The 20,270-nt window shown below is 42.6% G+C and overlaps 1 protein-coding gene and 1 long non-coding RNA gene across 2 annotated transcripts in view; one reads left to right on the top strand and one right to left on the bottom strand.

Annotated features, from left to right (window-relative positions):
- LOC143744324 (transmembrane emp24 domain-containing protein 11) overlaps positions 1-19,304 on the bottom strand; it is a 55,401-nt gene extending 36,097 nt beyond the window's left edge. Inside the window, exon 1 of the mRNA XM_077235753.1 lies at positions 19,105-19,304. Within this exon, the coding sequence (XP_077091868.1) occupies positions 19,105-19,252 (148 nt within the window). The 5' untranslated portion in view covers positions 19,253-19,304. The remainder of the gene's footprint in view (positions 1-19,104) is intronic.
- LOC143744325 (uncharacterized) lies at positions 3,076-4,224 on the top strand. The gene is made up of 3 exons (XR_013205830.1): positions 3,076-3,155; positions 3,250-3,438; positions 3,547-4,224. It is a non-coding gene; the product is annotated as an uncharacterized LOC143744325 (long non-coding RNA).
- Positions 19,305-20,270: the final 966 nt, after the last annotated feature.

Below are 20,270 nucleotides of genomic sequence, written 5' to 3'. Positions count from 1 at the left end.
CTTTTAAATAATATTTAGGGTATGTTTTTATTACACAGTGAGTCACTGCTCGTTGTATGAACTATAACTGGTATGTGACAAATAAAGAGCAAGACAGTGCTCGTGTTGTTTGAAGACGTCAGAGTGCGCGCGCGCGGCCGGGGCTCTCTCTCTCTCTGCTCGTTAAGCGCCCTGTCATGCGCAGCAGTCATTCTATTCCGCCAAAAAGCGGACGATCTGACGGGTTTTAGAAGATTTAATACAACCTGAAACTAAAAATAGACCCGACCTCTATTTGAGACCGGACTTATATTTACCCAGACCTGCAGCCACACCAGGCGTGTAAAGAGACAATCGTCTATTTGGGACTCGGCTATTATTTGAAGTACGGTACATTTTTATGGTTTCTTTTAAAACAATGCCGGATTTTCTCTCTCTTTTTAGATTTTTGACATTATTTTACATAAAGAAAAATGCATGCTGCACATGTTCTTGTGAAATAAAGTATATTTTATATAAAATGACCATAAGTTTCAAGCATTATTTTCACGATCAGGAAGTAACTCTCATAATACAATAAAACGGATAACTATATAGAATTATATTACACAAAATCAATGTTTTAAATGCTTATTGTACTATACCTTAATGTATCATATTTAGTATAAATACAAGTATAAAGTATGACATTTCGTGTGTAATAATGACGTTTCGTGTCTAAGCAAATTACGCTCCAAAACTTTTGGTGGCGTTACTCGGTTTAGAACGTAAGCTCCGCCCCTCACTTCCGGTCCTGGCGCTGGTGTTAGAACGTAAGCTCCGCCCCTTACTTCCGGTTCTGGCGCTGGGGTTCTGAAACTGGTGGTGCTGCGGGTCTGCAGCTGGATACTATTGATCCGAAGCGTGATTCAAAACACCCACGTCACGTGACAACGGCTAAATGAAGCGTCTAAAGGCTTGTTCGACTTGAACCGGCGCTGCAAAGTCCGATCGGTTTATGACATCAAAGTACCGCGAGAGCGATTAGAGAGCAGACGGCTCCTTATGCTTTTGAATCGCTCTCGCGGTACTTTGATGTCATCAACCGATCGGTCTCTGCAGCGCCGGTTCAAGTCGAACAAGCCTTAAGTGTTTCATCAGGTGGAGTGCTCCTCCGAATCAGGGTTTCATTGATTGGTCGGTTCGGGAACAAATCACACAATCACACAGTATAAAAGTTTTGTCAACGCATTTTATTATCGTGGGTTTTTGTGAGAGGAGTTTGGTTTTGAGATAGCGGATTTTTGGTGATATAGTGACATTTATAGTGCGATTTGTTTAGTTATATTTAGGATTTAATTTACATTTACACATTGACTTAGAGACACACAGAGTACATATAGTGACACATTAATAGATGCATTGATAGAAATATATATATATATATAGATTAATAGATAGATACATATATTACAGATACATATAGATTATTAGATAGATAGGCTACATATAAGATAGATAGATAGATAGATAGATAGATAGATAGATAGATAGATAGATAGATAGATAGATAGATAGATAGATAGATAGAAATGGAGGCTCCACAGAAGAGATGCCGTACATCTGTGGTGTGGGAGCATTTCCATTTGGAAACCCCAAATAAAGTGAGATGTGTGTATTGTGATCGGCAGCTAGCCTACTGCAACAATACATCATCCATGATGCGCCATTTGAGGAGCATTCATCCTGCCATTCTGCAGGGTGCAGAGGATGGTAGTGTTCCCCCTGTACCAAGGCCTGCTACTGACACTGCTGGGCCATCTAAGCAAGGTATGTATTGTTTGAAATATAGGCTAATTATAAGTGAAATATAATAACTAAGTGTTGGGCCATTGTTTAGAAAGGCCATGGACTAAGACATGCCTAACATCCCAATCACAACTGCCAATCACTTTAAAAACAAATGTTGTCAATATAATATTATACTTTGTGAATATACATTTTATATGTCTACATATGAGTACCCAATCTACAGCCAAGACATCATTTTGTTTTTTTGTAATTGTTGTATTTCTATAATGCACTTTATCTTTCTCTGCACACTGAGCATAAATATTCATAACATAACTTTGTTTAGGAAGGTTTCCAAATGAACCAGTAGACTACTTTCACGGTAGGCTACTATTTTTCCAATATATTTGTCTGAAAGTATGTTTTATCTTCTCTTTTAAAAGGCAGACAGAGGGAATTGGATGAGGCTCTTCTGAACATGGTGGTGAAGGATCTGCAGCCCTTCACCATCGTGGAGGATGAGGGTTTCAGGGCCTTTGTGAACAAGCTTGATCCAAGCTATGTCCTCCCATCCCGGAAGGTGCTTAAAACAATGGTCAGCGAAAGGTACAACACAACCAAGGAGAAGACAATGGAGGACCTACAAAAGGCGGAATTTGTTAGCCTTACGGCTGACATGTGGTCTTCCATTAATATGGATGGATATCTTGGTGTAACATGCCATTACATAACACCAGAGGCAACAATGGCAACTGTTTTACTGGGTGTAAGGAGGTTTTACCAAACCCACACAGCCCAGCATCTCATGGAGGCTAAAGCCTTGCTAATGGCTGAGTGGGGAATAACCTCCAAAGTTCACTGCATGGTGAATGACAATGCATCCAACATGATCCTAAGTGCCCAGCTACTCAACCTTCGCCATGTCCCATGTTTTGCTCATAATTTGAATTTGATAGTGAAAAAGGCCCTGGATCAAACCCCAGTCATCAATGAAATTCGCCAGAAAGCCAGAAAGATAGTGGGGTTGTTCAGATCCAGCTGCAAATCAAAGGACAAGCTTGTGGAGATGCAGAGCTTGATGGGCAGACCAAGTCTGAAAATGATACAGGAGGTTGAAACGAGATGGAACAGCACATTCGACATGCTACAACGCTTGTATGAGCAACGTGAGCCAGTGGGTGCTGCACTTGCCAATTTAAACAGTGATACTGCTCCCCTGACAAGTCTTGAGTATGACATTATTCAACAGTCATTGACACTTCTTCAACCATTCAAACTAGCAACAACAGAGATGTCAGAGGAACAGAGAGTGTCTGCTTCAAAGCTCATACCATTGTACAGGATGTTGCAGCACAAGCTTGCACAGAAAAAAGGAAATGCAACGCAGGAATCAACTGTACAATTAGGTAGGACACTATGACCATACGTGTAATTGGCAATAACTCTCATATTGTTGTCATTATTTTAATTAATATGGTTTTCTCTTGTGTTGGCTCATAGGCTCACATCTACAAGAAGGTCTGCACTCCAGATGTGGAGGGTACGAGACTTTTAGAGCCTTGGCACTGGCTACACTGCTGGACCCAAGGTTTAAAAATGTGGCTTTTGGAAATCCTGCCAAAGCCCTGGATGCTGAAAAGCACATCACACTGGAGTGTGCTTCACTGATGCGTTCAAACACAACTCCTGGTGAGTTTCAGTCTATGTTATCTTATGTAATGTGATTCATGAAATTTATACTTCATATGTGTTGTCAGTTTATGATTTGTTACTAATTGCCGTTTTCTTTTAATTCAGAACCACAAATGTCAACATCAGGCCCATCATCATCAACACCAGTTGAAACACACAGTTTATGGGAACATTTTGACAATCGTATCCGTGAGACCCAGATGATACACAATCCTACAGCTGATGCCACAGTGGAAGTGAAAAAATACCTCAGCGATGCGTTTTTGCCCAGAACTCATGATCCTCTAACTTACTGGAAAGAGAGAGCAGTAATCTTTCCTCATTTGTATGTCCTAGCTAAAAAATATCTTTGTATGCCAGCAACAAGTGTCCCTTGTGAGAGAATTTTTTCAAAGGCTGGAGAAATTATCTGTAAAAAAAGAAGTAGGCTGAGTCCTTCAACAGCAGAGAAATTAATATTTTTTAATAAAAATCTATAAGAAAGGGAGACATTGTGGCTTGATTTATTTTTATTAATATTCATTTTTCATGACCAAAATCACATTATGCAATGTGAAGAGACTACAGGTTACAAGCTTCATATATTACAAAAATACAATAATAAAAAAATAAAAAAAACACATTTTTTTATTAGCTCTTTGTAAAGGTTGTTTCAGATCAACACCTGCAAGTGACCACTAGGTGTCACCGTGGAGACGGGTTTCGGATTGATTCGAAGCCTCGAAACAAAATGGCACATTTGCTTCGACTGTTTCATTGCTTCACGAAGCCTCGATCTGCCCATCACTACTGAATGCAATGCTCTAACTCGTTTACAATGTTTCAAAATGGTGGAAATGTGTTTGTCGCGCGATCGCGACTATCAAGTCTCGTTGCCATCTAGCGGTTGAGAAATGTAATTGCATTTTTATTTAAGTTAAAATAAAGAACGTCAAATAATATCGTAGATTTTTTTTATGAATGTGTGGCAGCAAACATGAAGCTGTGTAGGCGTAAAACATGTAAACAATTTTAAGACTATTTTGGCTATAGCCAAGCCGTTAAACGTAGACCACTTGCCTCGATTTCACCGGGTGGGCTAAAAGCCGACTGCACATAGCCCGTCCAATTCAGAGCTAAATCGTGACTACAGATGGAACATGTCATGAAATTACACTGGCACCTTGTAGATATTATTACCAATGCGAACATGATGGGATATCAACCATCTCGTGCGTTGCCTGTCCAACAATTAAGTAAAACTACAATGAATCAGTTTCGACTATAAGTGGGCTACAAACAGCCGGCTGATATACGAGCAGATTAGATTAGATTAGATTAGATTATGTTTATTTATCCTCTCGGAAAATTGTTCTGCCCCTACAGCACGTCAGATACATTTATACAAAGACAATTTTACATGACACAATACAGAGTACACAGAATTTCCCACACCCCAACCACCCCCCTCTCTCATCCCCACCACTCCACTACACGTGCACAGCATCAGGACAGAAGACTCAAAGAAACCTGCTTAAAGTGCTATTAGTGCTGTTAAAGTGCTAAATAGTGCTATTTAAAGTGCTGTCCTGCAGGTAACTTCTTGTTCATCAGAGTGATGCTCTCTACGCAGTGATGCTCTCTACACAGAGTGATGCGTAGATCCTGTCTACGCACCGCCTCGACATAGAACATGTCAAAGAAATGAAACCAAACACCTTGTAATCACAGTTGACTTTGCTTACATGATGGAATATCATACATTTTTGAAGTTATTTTGGAAAAAATTACATTTAACCAGATTCAATGTTATTTTGGCTAGAAGTGGGTTACACATAGCCGGACTATATCGGGTCTATATTTAACCGAGATGTTGAAATGACAGCTATTGCTTGCTGGGCATAGGCCTACGTACAATATCGGAATCGGATTTGGATGGTCTCGTCTGGTCGATACCCGATCCGGCAAATATTGGTAGTATCGGAGCAATACCGATACTGAGTATCGGATCGGCGCACCCCTACTCTTGACCATCCTGTTTGTCTCACAAAGACCTTTCCGTCAGGAACTATCACTGCATGAAAAGTGGGATTTTCGTCAGTAACTGTACAGCACTGTAGATTGTCGTGGAAGTTCAGGTTTACGACTGCACACGGCAATTTGCAGGCAACACCCAAAACTGCCGTGAATTGTCGGAAATTGACGTGGGCCTTGCTTGGCAGTTGTCCCCCCATGACCCCCCTCCTCCTAATTCTAGGGGAGTCTTTAACATGTAAATGAAAATGCTGTGAGCTATACAAATGCAAATGAGGGTAGCAGGGGGAGTTTTAGATGTGATCAGATGTGCTCCTGCAGTCACATTCAAATCCAGTCTCAAAACACTTCTGTTTAGCTATGCATTTACGGAATGAGCACTGTGCCACTGTTCGTCCGACTGTTACTGTATTTTATTTTATTTTATTCTAAACTGTTTTAATTATTTACTGTATTTTATTTTATTATTCTAAATTGTTTTAATTGTTTTAATTATTCTGATTTATTTTGATTATTTTAATTTCTTATATGTAAAGCACTTTGAATTACCATTGTGTATGAAATGTGCTATATAAATTAACTTGCCTTGCCTACATTTTAAATGTATATATTTAATGAAAGTATGCTAGATTAATTACTGCATGTCATTAGCAATGGCCAATATTGTGTAAAAAAGATACACAAAACAATTTATTTCAACAATGAATTTTATTCAGGCTTTGCCACAAAGGTAAAATGTGCATTCCATGCAAACAACATCACAGTCTCCTAGAGCTCAACCACTGTGCATAGTGGCATGACTACAGTGACTTTTCTTTGGTCTTGCTTAAATGCACAGTGGATGTGTTAACCACACATCTCCCAGCAATGCGCTCAACAGGCAGAAATGATGCTGGGTATGACGTGTCTGTTCCCTGCAAGCTCCAAACTTCTATTGGCTTTCCATAAAAAAATGGCTTTCTTTAGTCTTGGGACTTCCATCTTTTAACTGACGGCACCCCGTGACAGTGTTTAAATCACAGAGCTTGTTTATATCATAAGCATGCAAGCTTGTCTCGCGAGTTCTTCCGTATAACAATGACCTCACATGTGATTGGAGGAGCCCGACGAGCCTTCTAGACCTCGTCCAATCAGGTGCGAGGTCATGATGACGCATACGGCAGTACTTGCAAGACGAGCATATAAACAGACAGATGTTTTTACTCCTTTACTCGGACATTTTCCTACATTTCCTAAATTTTTTCTGCTTTCCTGTTCTACAATGGCTGGACGGCGTCTTCCCTTCAAATTCCCCTTCATGGACGCGATCATGCCCTTTCAGACAGTCTGCCGACCGGCGAGAAGAGACTGTTAAATGCTATCAGTGGGTTGTAAAAGAGCAGTTCGCTGTAGTAAATTCCAGATTGCTGTCCATGGAGGATAGGTTGGCTGCTTTGGAGTCGATAAACTGTGTGGAAGAGACTACCTCCAGGAAGAGAAGACGGGTGCACAATCCTAAGATTGCGGAAAGATGCTAACTAAGCTGAAGTACCCTAGAAGCAGCACAAGCTAAAAGTAACTTATCCTTGTAAAAGAACAAGTGTAAGTTGCTTTATAAAAGTTTTTTTTTTTGGTCTTGTCATTTTCAGGAAGCAGTACGCCGTCTTCACAACTCCGAGACAAATTGTAGGCGCTACGAATAGGAAAACTTTTGAGAACGGTTCACTCGTATTGTGTAACTATACGCTATGGGAAAACTCCTTTTCTTGAGAATATTGAAGCCTTTATTTTAAAACGCAGTGCAGCTGCACAGCAAGCACAGTGCAGGCTGTCTAAGCGTGCTGATTGGCTGGGCTATTGCAACTGCACGAACCTATGGCGAACCAGCGAGGACGTGCAAACCTATCCGGGCGCTTCCCACCTCGCGCAATGGGCGTGGCTGCTGACTATATAACCGGTTCCATTTCGCCATAGGAATCAGATTTTATCTCCTTCAGCGAACGACGCATCTTTTCGCTGACTTCTCCAGACAAGAAGCCTCTCTCGCCGTTGAACAGCCCAGCAGCGGAACGCAGCGACCTGCAGCAGGAGCTCAGCGACTGGCGGCCTCCTGCTCAGCTTCCTGAACTCGACGTTGTCAACGCTGTTCACCGTTTCCCTGTGGCCATCCAGCAAAGTATCCTTTCCAAAAAGCCTTTTCACAAAAAGAGCACGGCGTTGTTTCAATTGCCGCACCCGGTCTGTGTTTCATGCGGGGTCCCCCTGCATGTCACTGACGGGCACAGTGAGTGTGCTTCCTGCCTCGGCGCTGAACACGCCGAAGCTGCACTCACTCAGGGCAGCTGTTCTCACTGCAAGAACATGCTGCTCTCCGCTCTGTGCTCGCGGCTAGCTCTCTTTATGTCAGAGAGCGACCCCACCCCTCGCGCCCTTCTCGTTTCCAACCCTCCTCGAACTTTGGAGGAAGAAATGGCGGGGTCAGAGGATGAATGAGCGCTCTGAGGCGAGTGAGCTCATGCCGGGTCCATCCCCGCATGCCTCACTCACTCCAGAGAGCGAGTCACCGGTTTTCTTCATAAAGAAGGACCAGCACCCCTGCCTTGAAGCGGCCGGCCTCGTCTCGTTCAGCGGATCGTGGAGGACATTGACGACAGTTTGTCAGTGGCGGCGTCTGAGGGCGAGGATTGGTTTGGCTCAACTGTTGATTCCACCCGCCCATCCCAGTCAGACAAGGCAGCGCCAGGGCAAGCGCCGGCGCCGACGCCGAGCTTCTCCGCGTCCTCGCCCGGGCCGTCGAAGAGCTGGGTATTGACTGGTCTACACCGGAAGAGCCTGCTAGAATTCGCCTTGATAAGTGGTTCCTGCCGGGGCGCCAACAGGCCCCTCGCCAGCGGCAAGCTCCATTTTTCCCCGGGGTACACAAGGAGCTAGCAAAGTCGTGGCGTTTGCCTTACTCAGCCCGCCTGCGTTCTTCAACCTCAGCGATGCTCTCAACACTTGGCGACGCAGAGAACTGTATCAAAGCCATGGCCCCTTGGAAAGACACCAGCTGGTAACAGTCTGGAGAAAGCAAGGATGAAGGTGATTTCAACAGACACCTCTAACTTAGGTTGGGGGGCTCTGTACGAGACCAGGCCAGTCTCCGGCCTCTGGTCGAGTTCGGAGAACTTCGCCTCAGAAGACAACTCTCACAGCCCAATATTCTTTTCAAAGAACCGGGATGCGCTGGCCCACGAATGGCCTAGCCGCCCTCTTTACGCATTCCCTCCGGACTCGATGCTCCCTCAGGTTATCAAACGGATCAGGGAGAACAAGTGTGCAGTCTTCTTTATAGCCCCTCTCTGGTGGACATATCTACATATCAACTGCCTTGAAATGAGAGTGGTCTTTCTAGCCCTTTGAACCTTCCTCCCACACCTGGCAGGGCACCATGTCTTGGTCCGCCTGGACAACATGGCAGTGCTGTCATATATAAATCGCCATGGCGGTCTCAGGTCATAGAACCTGTACAGCATGGCCAAACAGTTCCTCTTATGGAAGAGCAGCTCAGAGCGGCGCATGAACCGGGCATACTGAACCAGGGTGCAGATATGCTATCTCGAGACAACGTTCCCCCCGAGGAATGGTTTCTCCACCATCAGACGGTTCTTTTGATCTGGAGTGTCTTCGGGAGGGCAGAGGTCGACCTCACAACTCTCACAGCCCAATATTCTTTTCGAAGAACAGGGATGCGCATTTTTACGCATTCCCTCCGGTCTCGATGCTCCCTCAGGTTATCAACCGGATCAGGGAGAACAAGTGTGCAGTCCTCTTTATAGCCCCTCTCTGATGGACCCAGACATTGTTCCCCGAGTTGATGCAGCTGCTAGAGACAACTCCCTTGCCTATTCCGCTGAGGAAGGACTTCCTCACGCAGGCGAACAGGACAGCCTGGCACCCCCGTCCCGACTTGTTGGCCCTCCATGTAAGGCCCCTAAATGGGTATCCAGAGACCTCCTGGAGAGAGTCCTAAACACTATTGCTGAGGCTAGAGCTCCGTCCACAAGACGATTCTACGCCCTTAAGTGGTCAGTGTTCACCGGCTGGTGCTCAGCTCGGAACCTAGACCCATATTTGTGTGAAGTACCACTGGTACTTTCCTTTCTCCAAGAGCTGCTGGACAAGGGCTGGACCCCCTCCGCGCTCAAAATGTATGCGGCGGCCATAGCAGCCCCCCATGCTCCTGTGGCCAGCCAATCTTTAGGGAAAAGTAACTTGATCATACGCTTCCTCAAAGGGGCCAGGAGGCTTATCCCGCCTCAACCTCCCTCTATCCCCACTTGGGACCTATCTACAGTCCTCAGGGCTCTTAAGGGACCCCCTTTCAAGCCGCTTCAGTCGGCTGACCTAAAGCCACTTTCGCAATAAGATTGAACCGTTCTCGAAAGGGAACGTACTCGGTTACTAACGTAACCTCGGTTCCCTGAGAGATAAGGAAACGAGTATTGCGTAGCCGGCCATGCTATTATGCTGCACGTCCAGGTGCTGTCACTTCAGTCGGTTTAATCTGATTACTATGGCGAAATGGACCACTTATATAGTCAGCAGCCACGCCCATTCTGGCGTGCTTCGGCGCGCACAAGGTGGGAAGCGCCCTGATAGGTTTGTGCGTCCTCACTGCTTCGCCATAGGTTCGTGCAGTTGCCGCAGCCCAGCCAATCAGCGCGCTTTGACAGCCTACACTGTGCTTGTTGAAAGTTTAGAAATTTCTTTTAAGTATACAAGCTCATCAGTTCATATGTTTGGTCTCAGGTGGAAAATGCTGTGTCCAGTGGGCTCACTGGCATTGCCTGCACAGATGAGCTGCGGCTCTGGAATGTGGGTCCCAGAGGAACCTCTGCCTGAAGCGGGTAATGTACATCACCTTTTCCCTCCACCGAGCTACGGATGTACTGACGCAAGAGGTAATGCCCAACAATGTCCCTCTTCCTCCCACTCCTTCATTTTGCACCCAGGGTGAGCTGAGAGAGGGTCTCAAGCATCTTCGACTGCCTGTGTTAAGCCTTCTGCACAAATTTCTGAGTGCTGCGCAGACACAGGAGCCAGAACAGCCTGCATCCTCACCACATGCTGACCATGATGGCACCAACATCTGCCAGAGGTACATGTTGTTTTATGACAGTTTCGTGGCCATTGATCCCAACAAATGTACATCATTGGTAGGGATGGGAATTGATAAGATTTTATCAATATCAATGCCACTAACGATTCTGCTTATCGATCCGATTCTTTAACGATTCTCTTATCGATTCCTGATAGCACTGTGTGGGAAAAAGTAGTCTTTTTCGGGGGGGGAAAACAAGTCGTTTTAATGCTTACACTTGACTAAGCAAACTGTACTTTTTATGTAATTTCTGTAATAAATGGAACCTTATTGTAAAGTGTTACCGATTAGTTATACACCGATTAAACGTCCCGTGAGTTCAGTGTTGGAAAGATCAGTTGTTTTAACCATTCATTAAAACGAATCGGTTCAAATGAGTCATTAGTTCGCGAATTGGACGTGTCATTATCGGACGTGTGCGCGTTGTGTGATTATCCCGCCAGTTGGGACATCCCACAAGATGTGTGTCATCACAGAAAACATTTCATCACTGGATCGTTTTTTTTCGTTTATTTGAAGTGTGATTATGTCAGCTGAATGTGCGGAAGACTTTTCAGAGAAGATAAGGCAACGTATTTTAGCACAATTCACACCCAGCGGCAATTCAGGAAAAACAAATCTCCGAATGCTCCACATAAAACTTTAGTCTCCCTACCTTACCATCGTGCCGTTTATTTTGATTAATATGTGCGAGGGAGAGAGGAAGACAGCGCTTAGTTTTGAGACGGTGAAGCCTACTTTCGCCTTGCTCCGAAGAGAGAGAGTGCGTGCGCGCGACCGGGGCTCTCTCTCTCTCTCTCTCTGCTCGATCAGTTTAACATGCGCCCTGTCACAAGCGCAGCGGTTCATCTACATTACCAGAGAGAGACAATTTTACTCACTGATCAAATAAGACTTTGCAGGACAAAGATTATCTTTGGACGCGGTGCTATGGTGCTTGATAAAGGACAAAAGGGACAGTTGTGAGTTCACGGTCTGTACATACTATGGCTGACTCAGAGCAGGAGCAACGATAAGAGGACTCGTTAACGTCGAGGGCATACAATATCGATGGATCGTAAAATTTAGAACCGGTTCTCGAGTGGAACCGGTTTTCGATTCCCATCCCTAATCATTGGAGCCTGTAACTCTTGAGCAGAGTTTCTCTCACTTGTGGCATGACTCTCGTAAGGTTAGAATCACTGCAAGCACAGCAAAGAAGGTACCCATCAGAGTCAACCCTCAGATCTTTCTAAGAGAGCACCTCTACCCCATGTTCAATGGGAATGCAGCAACTCACGATGGCTTAGAAAGCGAGGCATCTGCCATACAGTAGCTAGAGGGTTGTGGATTTACAGTCAGCCGCAGAAGCACAGTCGTGTGTGCAAGCGAGCCTTGATGGAGTTTTGAACTCAGAGAAACTGCTGGAGATCAAATGCCCTCTCCTTAAAAGTGATAAGTCTCTAGAGGAAGTGCAGCTTGGCATGTTCTGTACAGGGCTGAGGACCTGTAAGCTGCTCATCTGGGTTCCAAGAATTCATTTGCAAACTTGACTTATTCCTACTAACCTCAAGACTTAATTCCTTTAAGTTTTAAGGGGAATCTACAGAGCTCACAGTATATGGTTTATAATAAATTACTCATAAGTAACATCTGGTCACATTGTAAAGTTAAAAAAAACTATTCACAACAGGTGACATCTGGGCACACAGTAAATGTTTGTAAAAATAACTACTTACACTATTTACACTGATTAGTTAAAGCAAAACCAAAGCAAAATGTATCAACAGACATGGAATGCACCTACAAATCAAACACTCATTCATCCTCTACATCAGAAATTATGTCGCTTCAAAGGTTGCACAGGGCTGCACAAATTCTCAGAATTTGCAGTTTTATCACTGCGCCTTCCTCCATACGCTGGTGAGATGAACATGATCAGTCCACATGGTGCAATGGAGACCAGGTATTTGATGGTGTTCTGGCCGTAGTATTGGCCCGTATTGGTATTGTATCGGGAACCGAGGTTACGTTAGTAACCGAGCACGTTCCCTTTCCAGAACGGTTCACTCTCATTGCGCAAATAAGGTTGCGTGGCTTTTGTAGGGGTGTCTCTGAACAGTCGATCAGACATGTTTTGTTTGGAAACTGTTCTCTGAAACACTGAGGCATTGTTGCCTGGATTGTCTCCCTGGGAAGCTATGGTATGTAACACCTCTTGTTTTTCTCAATGATGTCGAGCCAAAATGAAATCACCTTGCTTACAATGGACTGAGAAACACCAAACCTTTCAGCAAGGTCACCCTGCAATAATTGAAGAAGCAGCTTCATCTGAGTCATCAGGAGCTGATCCCAAGTGTGTGGCTGGAAGCTATTGGTGTACGAATTGGTAAGGTGCTCAGCAACTGAATGGAATGCATCCAATGTCAACCCTGTGTAGAGCTGACAAAGGTGGTCGTTTCTCAGCAGAGTTATGTACAATGGCACCAGCTCAACGCATTGTGTTCAGGTTGAGTTTAGATTTTGAAGTGTAGTTGTGGTATGAGACATATGGATCCTCCCATTGTGTTTCTGCTGCTCAGGGGGCCCCACAAAATCCAGCAGTTATACTATATAGGCCTATATACTATATATATGAATAATTCTAAAATATTATGTTTTATTAACAAAATTCGGGAGGAGCACGTTCAGATAATTAAACCTAATTAAACACACGTGGAGCACACACAGATAATCAAACCTAATTAGACACGAGTGGAGCACACTCTGTTAATCAACCAATCAACGAGTTAAGAGGTGTGTATATATATATATATATATATATATATATATATATATATACACAGCAAACTTACCTCCGTTCATTGACAGTTTAACAGCATCCCTCCACCACCCCATCTCCTCACTTCTAGTCCTAAATACACTTACAACAACGGTGAGGGGCAAAATTCCGAGCTCGGAGCCCTCCCCCCGGACAGCACGCCAAATACGCATAATCTTTACTCTGTTTAATTAATGTAAGTGTGAACTCGTGAATAGTTGTATGCCTGAGATTTAAATGAAAACTGTAATAGAATGATTAGTTATGTCTGAGTGTGTGACGTGACTGATGACGTAGGAGGAAGGGAAGGGAGTAAGGGGGTGTATAGCATGGCTGCCGAATAGTTGTAAAGGAGTTCACTAATAGTCTGAGTAAAAGTTCAAAGAACATATAAAAGACTGGACATTGTATTCTTTTGCAACATACAAGGGTTTATTACATGGTGTCAGAGTGCCGATCGTCGGGATGGCGAAGTTTAACCCACCCGAAAGCATTTGCTTCGAGAGACCAGCGGAATGGACTGACTGGAAAAAGCGGTTTACGCGTTACAGAACGGCGACGAAACTGGATAAAGAGGACGGCAGTGTACAAGTAAGCACCCTTATCTATGCCCTGGGAGGCGAAGCAGAGAATATTTTCAGCTCATTCACCTTCGAAAAGGAGGGAGATGACGAGGATTACGAATTAGTGCTCGGCAAGTTTGATTCATATTTCATACCAAAGCGCAACGTAATACACGAAAGAGCATGCTTCTATCAGTGCGTTCAACGTCCTGGAGAGAGAGCGGAATCTTTTATCCGCTCCCTTTATGAACTGTCAGAGCATTGCGAGTTTGGGGCTGCTCGTGACGAACACATTAGAGACCGAATCGTGGTTGGAATTCAGGACAAGGAGCTGTCGCGCAAGTTGCAGCTAATTTCAAATCTCACACTAGAGATGACGGTGCAAGAAACCCGCCAATCGGAGGAGGTGAAAGTACAAGTTAGCGCGCAAGGAGAAGCTTCTGCGTGCGCTGTTCAAGAGGTAGCACATACACGATACACACATCGGAAGCAACACGCTCCAGGGATAAAGTTTAAACAACATGCCAGAGAAAATGGAAGAGAGAAAATATGCGGCAGATGTGGAAAAGGAATGCACAAAAAATCTGACTGTCCAGCGTTGAAATCTTCATGCAACAGATGCAGGAAAATGGGACACTGGGAAAAGATGTGCAAGAGCAAAGTGGTGAGTGAAGTAAGAGACTGTGAAGAGTATAATTACCACTTTCTGGGTTCAGTTAATAGCACAACTTCATGCAATGAATGGACTGTACAATTAGAGATTGGCAGTACACCGGTTAGCTTTAAAATAGATACCGGTGCTGATGTGTGCATTATGACTGAAAAAGCATTTAGAATGCTCAAGCCTGAGAAAACACTGCTCACTGCTAAGACTGTACTGAATAGCCCAGGTGGTCGTCTAGACTGTATCGGTCAGTTTACAGCACATACAGAGTTAAAAAATAACCGGTACTCATTCAAAGTGTATGTTATCAGAGGAGAGACCCCTAGCAACCTACTTAGTCGAACAGTAGCTGAGCAGATGGGGCTGGTGAAGAGAATCCTGGAGGTGCACAGTGCTGTAATGGAGGTTGGCTTACTAAAAACACAGCCAGTGAAGATTGCGTTAAAGGAAAATGCACAGCCTTATGCAGTATATGCTGCACGCAGGATCCCAATCCCCCTCATGACACCTGTGAAGGAGGAACTGAAAAGGATGGAAGCCGAGGGCATCATTGAGAAAGTAACGGAGCTCACAGAGTGGTGTGCACCGATAGTGCCAGCTCCTAAAAAGTCTGGACAGGTGCGTATATGTGTCGACCTCAGGAAGCTAAATAAAGCTGTCGAAAGGGAAAGGTTTGTTTTACCTACAGCAGAGGAGATCACGGCGAAACTGAATGGCGCAAGGGTATTCTCCACACTGGATGCAGCTGCAGGGTCCTGGCAAATACCACTGGATAAAGATAGTCAGAGACTGACAACCTTCATAACTCCATTCGCCAGGTACTGTTTCAAACATCTTCCCTTTGGAATTTCCAGCGCTCCTGAAATTTTCCAAAGGAAAATGATGGAAGCTCTAGAAGGCCTGGAGGGAGTGGACGTTTACATGGATGACATTATCATCCACGGAAGGGACGTGGCGGAGCATGACCAACGACTAAAGTCGGTGATGGAACGACTACAATCACCTGGCCTGAGGTTAAACACGGGGAAATGTAGGATGAAATCAGGGCCATGAAATCAGTGCGGAAGGGGTACGGCCGGACCCTGCCAAGGTATCGGCTATTAACAAACTGCCTCCACCTGATAACGCCCAGGGGTTAAAAAGAGTTCTCGGGATGATCAATTACCTGGGAAAGTAAATCCCCAACCAAGCAGATGTGGGACGGCCGCTCTACGAAGAAATGAGAAGAGCTCAGCCCAGAGAACCACTAATTCCCACGCCACTTCCCGAAAGACCATGGAAGAGGATCAGAATTGATCTGTGTGAACACAACAAACAGAGCTACCTTGTCATTTCAGATTACTACTCACGTTTTCTAGAGGTACTACACATGACAACAACTACCAGTACACAGGTAGTGAGAAAACTGAAAGCCACCTTTGCCCGCTATGGTATAGCTGAAGAGGTGGTCAGTGACAATGGGCCACAATTCACCAGTGCGGAGTTCAGAGAACTGGCTTGTGAGCTAGATTTCAAACACATAACTTCCAGCCCACATCACCCACAAGGAAATGGCCATGCTGAAAGAGCCGTACAAATAGCCAAAAGAATTCTAAAACAAAAAGACCCCTTCTGGCGCTTATGTGTTACAGATCCACTCCATGCAGTAGTACAGGTGCCAGTCCAGCAGAACTGTTGATGGGTCGGAAAATTCGGACGAGCTTACCCACCCTTGACAGTAATCTGTTACCTAAATGGCCAAACACAAAAGTCATGGAGAGAAATGATGCAGCTAAGAAAAAGGAACAAGCGTACTACTACAACCAGCGTCACGGTGTGAAAACCCTACCACTCCTATATCCAGGTAATCAGGTCCTCACCAAAGTGGACACTCAAAAATCCTGTCTGACAACGGCAACTGTGATTAAGGGGAGTGTCACACCACGATCTTATCTGTTGGAGACAGAGCAAGGGGGTATGTTGCGCCGAAACAGCTACAGGAAGTGCCAGTGGGGAAAGCACCAATAACTGTAAATAATCTGTAAACACCCCACAGCATGAGACCGCACTACAAACATCACTGAGTGCTGTCAAAACACCAAATGTTCCAGAACAATATGGAACAAATCCATCTCCTGACGGACTAATAGCATAGGTACTTTGAGAAATGTTAAGACAAAAAGTTTACAGTAAACACGGGTTCATTTGAGACTGTATGTTCTACATATGGAAGGAAATGTTTTGCCTAAATGTTACATGTATGCTTGAAGTAACAATGAAGCATTTGTTTTGTTATAAGGCAAACAACAGATTGAAAGGGGGAGATGTAATAGAATGATTAGTTATGTCTGAGTGTGTGACGTGACTGATGACGTAGGAGGAAGGGAAGGGAGTAAGGGGGTGTATAGCATGGCTGCCGAATAGCCATGCTATAAAAATCCTTGTAAAGGAGTTCACTAATAGTCTGAGTAAAAGTTCAAAGAACATAGAAAAGACTGGACATTGTATTCTTTTGCAACATACAAGGGTTTATTACAAAAACCACAAAAACATGCAATTTGGTTAAATATTTTTTCCAAATATCTCTTACCTCCCTAAAAATGGTTTAGTCCGATCTAAAGTATTTATTAATTATTCAGTCAGTGACAAACATCAGATGGACCCAATACAATTGTAAGTCCCACCCCAGCTCGTGAACAGAACGTTGAGGCGTTGAGGCGGCAGCTGCCTGAAGTTAAAGATGAACTTGGTGGAAGAGCAGGAGACTGACTGACTGACTGAAAAATGTCGGAGAAAAGAAAACATAAATCAGGGTACCAGAAACGCCATGAAAAAAAGGACAGGGAGGCCATGAGAGTTGTTGTATCCCAGTCAATCAAGACGTTCTTAAAGACAGGTTGTATTGTTATTACTGGGAATAAGAAAACACGAATACAACACACTGCACTTGGGTGAATAAATGTATTAGCTTTATTTAATAATATATTGCCAGTTCCATATTATATTTATTAAAAAATAAGACAATAAATTATTTTATTTTTTAAATTTGACTGCATTCTTGTCAATTTCTAAATGTTTACTTGTGATGAATTATAATATATTTTGCTGTTACTTTTTTAAAAATGGTTTTATTATTATTTAACAATTTCTTGCTTTTTGTTAGTTTTTATAAGTTGTAATTTATATATAAACATTTAACTTTTAAAATAAAGGTTTTACAACACCATCACCATCTTCTGTTATATGTGGGCCTCATCTATTATACAGTATATGATGGTGGAAGGTGGTGGGGGCCCACATCAATATTTTTTCAGGTGGCCCCGAATCCTCTAGCTATGGCCCTGATTGCAGCATTATCTTTTTTCTCACAGTGTCTAAAACGATTCAATCATGAATACGGTCTCTCTAAAACCCTCCTTTCCGGGAGCCTGCTCTGCTGTAATTGGTCAGATGGCTCTGTTGTGATTTGTCGTCAATCACTTACAGCATGTGTCGGAAATTAAACGTCATTATCATATCTGAATTTCAGCTCTGGATCTTCCTCAGCACTTGATACACATTGAAACAAACTGTAACAATGGCGTTGGTTTTACTGTGCCAAATCAAGCACAAGTCCTCATCCTTTGTAAGTGCATCAAAGTGGATTTGCTTTCACAGTGCAAAAAAGTGTCTTCTCAACATGTCAACTACACAAACCAAACTCTTTCAGGCCTCAGATACAACTAGTGTTTGAGGGTGGGTCAAAGTAGACGTTGTTCCCGGACAGCCAGTTAAGTACATAGACTGCCATTATGCAAATTTGTTACAAACCTACGAAGGTTCGAGCAGGAAGTAACACTGGAATTACTGATGTTTCATTTCAGGCAGTTCAGAATCAGTTATTTTGAAGACCTTTTACATTCACAAACAGCTATATTACATGCTGCATAAAAGGTCACATCAGAAAATTCATAAAAGGGACACTTTTAGGAAATTATTATGCAGGCCTCAATGTTACTGTATGTAGTTGAATGTGACAAAGGTCTGAAGATATTACAACCATAATATTCCAGTCCCTGTTTAATATCAGATGCCATTGTAAAGCATTTTTATTTAATTAATTATGATAATAAATTTGGGACATTTTAAAATGAAAAGAAAAAAATAAATAATACTGTGTTTGTATCAGTCTATAAGCCCCTAAATTGTCTCTGGCCTATGTGCTGTTGTTGTCTAGATAAGAAAAGACCAGATGTAGCTTTTTACAGATTAAATACATTCCAGTCAGTTACATGCAGATATTTGCATTCAGAATTTATCTTTATGTTTGCAACATAAACAATAATTTGTCTTAATAACAGGGTACCCATACAGCCTAAATATGCGTCCAGAGTAACGCAAAAAAATAACTATAAACATGAAGTGAACAATAAATGTTCTACATTTATTAAAAGTATAATTAATTATATTTTAAAACAGAATCAGGTATCAGGTATCAGAATATCAAATTGCTCCTTAATGTATATATTGAATCTTCACTGACCTGTCACAAGTGTGTCCTCTGGAATCTCCTCAATGAGACACTTTTCCTCCTGTTCCCCCAAATCAAAATACATTGCCGGAGCCAAAATGGCAAAACTGGCTAGCAGCAGGCCTGTAAGCCTAATATTCACTGTAGTAAAACCATTCATTTTTAAGGAAGGAAAGCTAGAAGTAACATTAACAGCTAGCCAAGGAAACTAGTAAAGCTGTATGTGCACCGCAGTTTTAGTGTGTGAAATCTGCAGCTGATGTTTGTAGACTCATGTTTACACAAGGTAAAAGTAATGATAAGACCAGTGGGAAACCTAAATATGTTGATAAATAGTCTATTACCTGCCTTCTGCCTTGCTTCATTAAGATTAAAAGCTTAATAGATAGTAATTGTTTGAAGACAGTATTTCAAACAATTAAAAGTATTCAAACACTCAAGTCCACCTAAGAACTACATATCCAAATAGTAGGAAAATCCATAGTAATTTGAAAAAAAATGATTTATCATTTTTTTCCCCACACAAACAAGACAAATTTAGAGGAAATGTGTTTTATTGTATTGTATTTACAATTGTATGTACAGTTTTGCAATTAATGTACAGATATCATCCACTGATGCAACATATTTTGAGCCATTCCACCGAAAGGGTGACATTTCTTTAAAATAAAATACATTTTATTATTAAGCAAAATGTCCTGCACATTAAGCTAACTACAAATTTAAAATGTATAATTAAAAACTTTAATAAAAACTACATAGAACACAAAAAAATTGCATTTTCTGCATGTCCCCACTCTCCATGTCTAAACTTTACAATGAAATATAATGATTCAAATCCTTCAGAAATCCAATTTTTTTTTTTGCATTGTTGTGTGACTTTATATCCAATCTGCTTTAAAATGAAAAAAGAAAAAAACATTTGATCTAATATTTTAGATAAAATACACATTTTAGTCATGTCAAATTTTTTTTACATGGCTTTACATTTAGTCAAAATTAAACCACTGTTTTTATCAGTTTTGTTTTGCCCATCATTTATACAATTATTTAAATTAATAACTTATTTAAAATATATATAAACTTGAGGCTTCGGTCTTCTTTAGAATGAAAAAATGGCTTTGTGTTTTTTATTAAAATACACCTTGCCTTAATAGTGATTTTATTGTCACAAATAT

This window comes from Siphateles boraxobius, unplaced genomic scaffold (genome assembly GCF_051911475.1).
Source record: "Siphateles boraxobius isolate OS27281-9 unplaced genomic scaffold, OSU_SipBor_1 2, whole genome shotgun sequence".
Lineage (NCBI taxonomy): Eukaryota > Metazoa > Chordata > Actinopteri > Cypriniformes > Leuciscidae > Siphateles > Siphateles boraxobius.
This window is presented reverse-complemented; position numbering and strand designations above follow the sequence as displayed.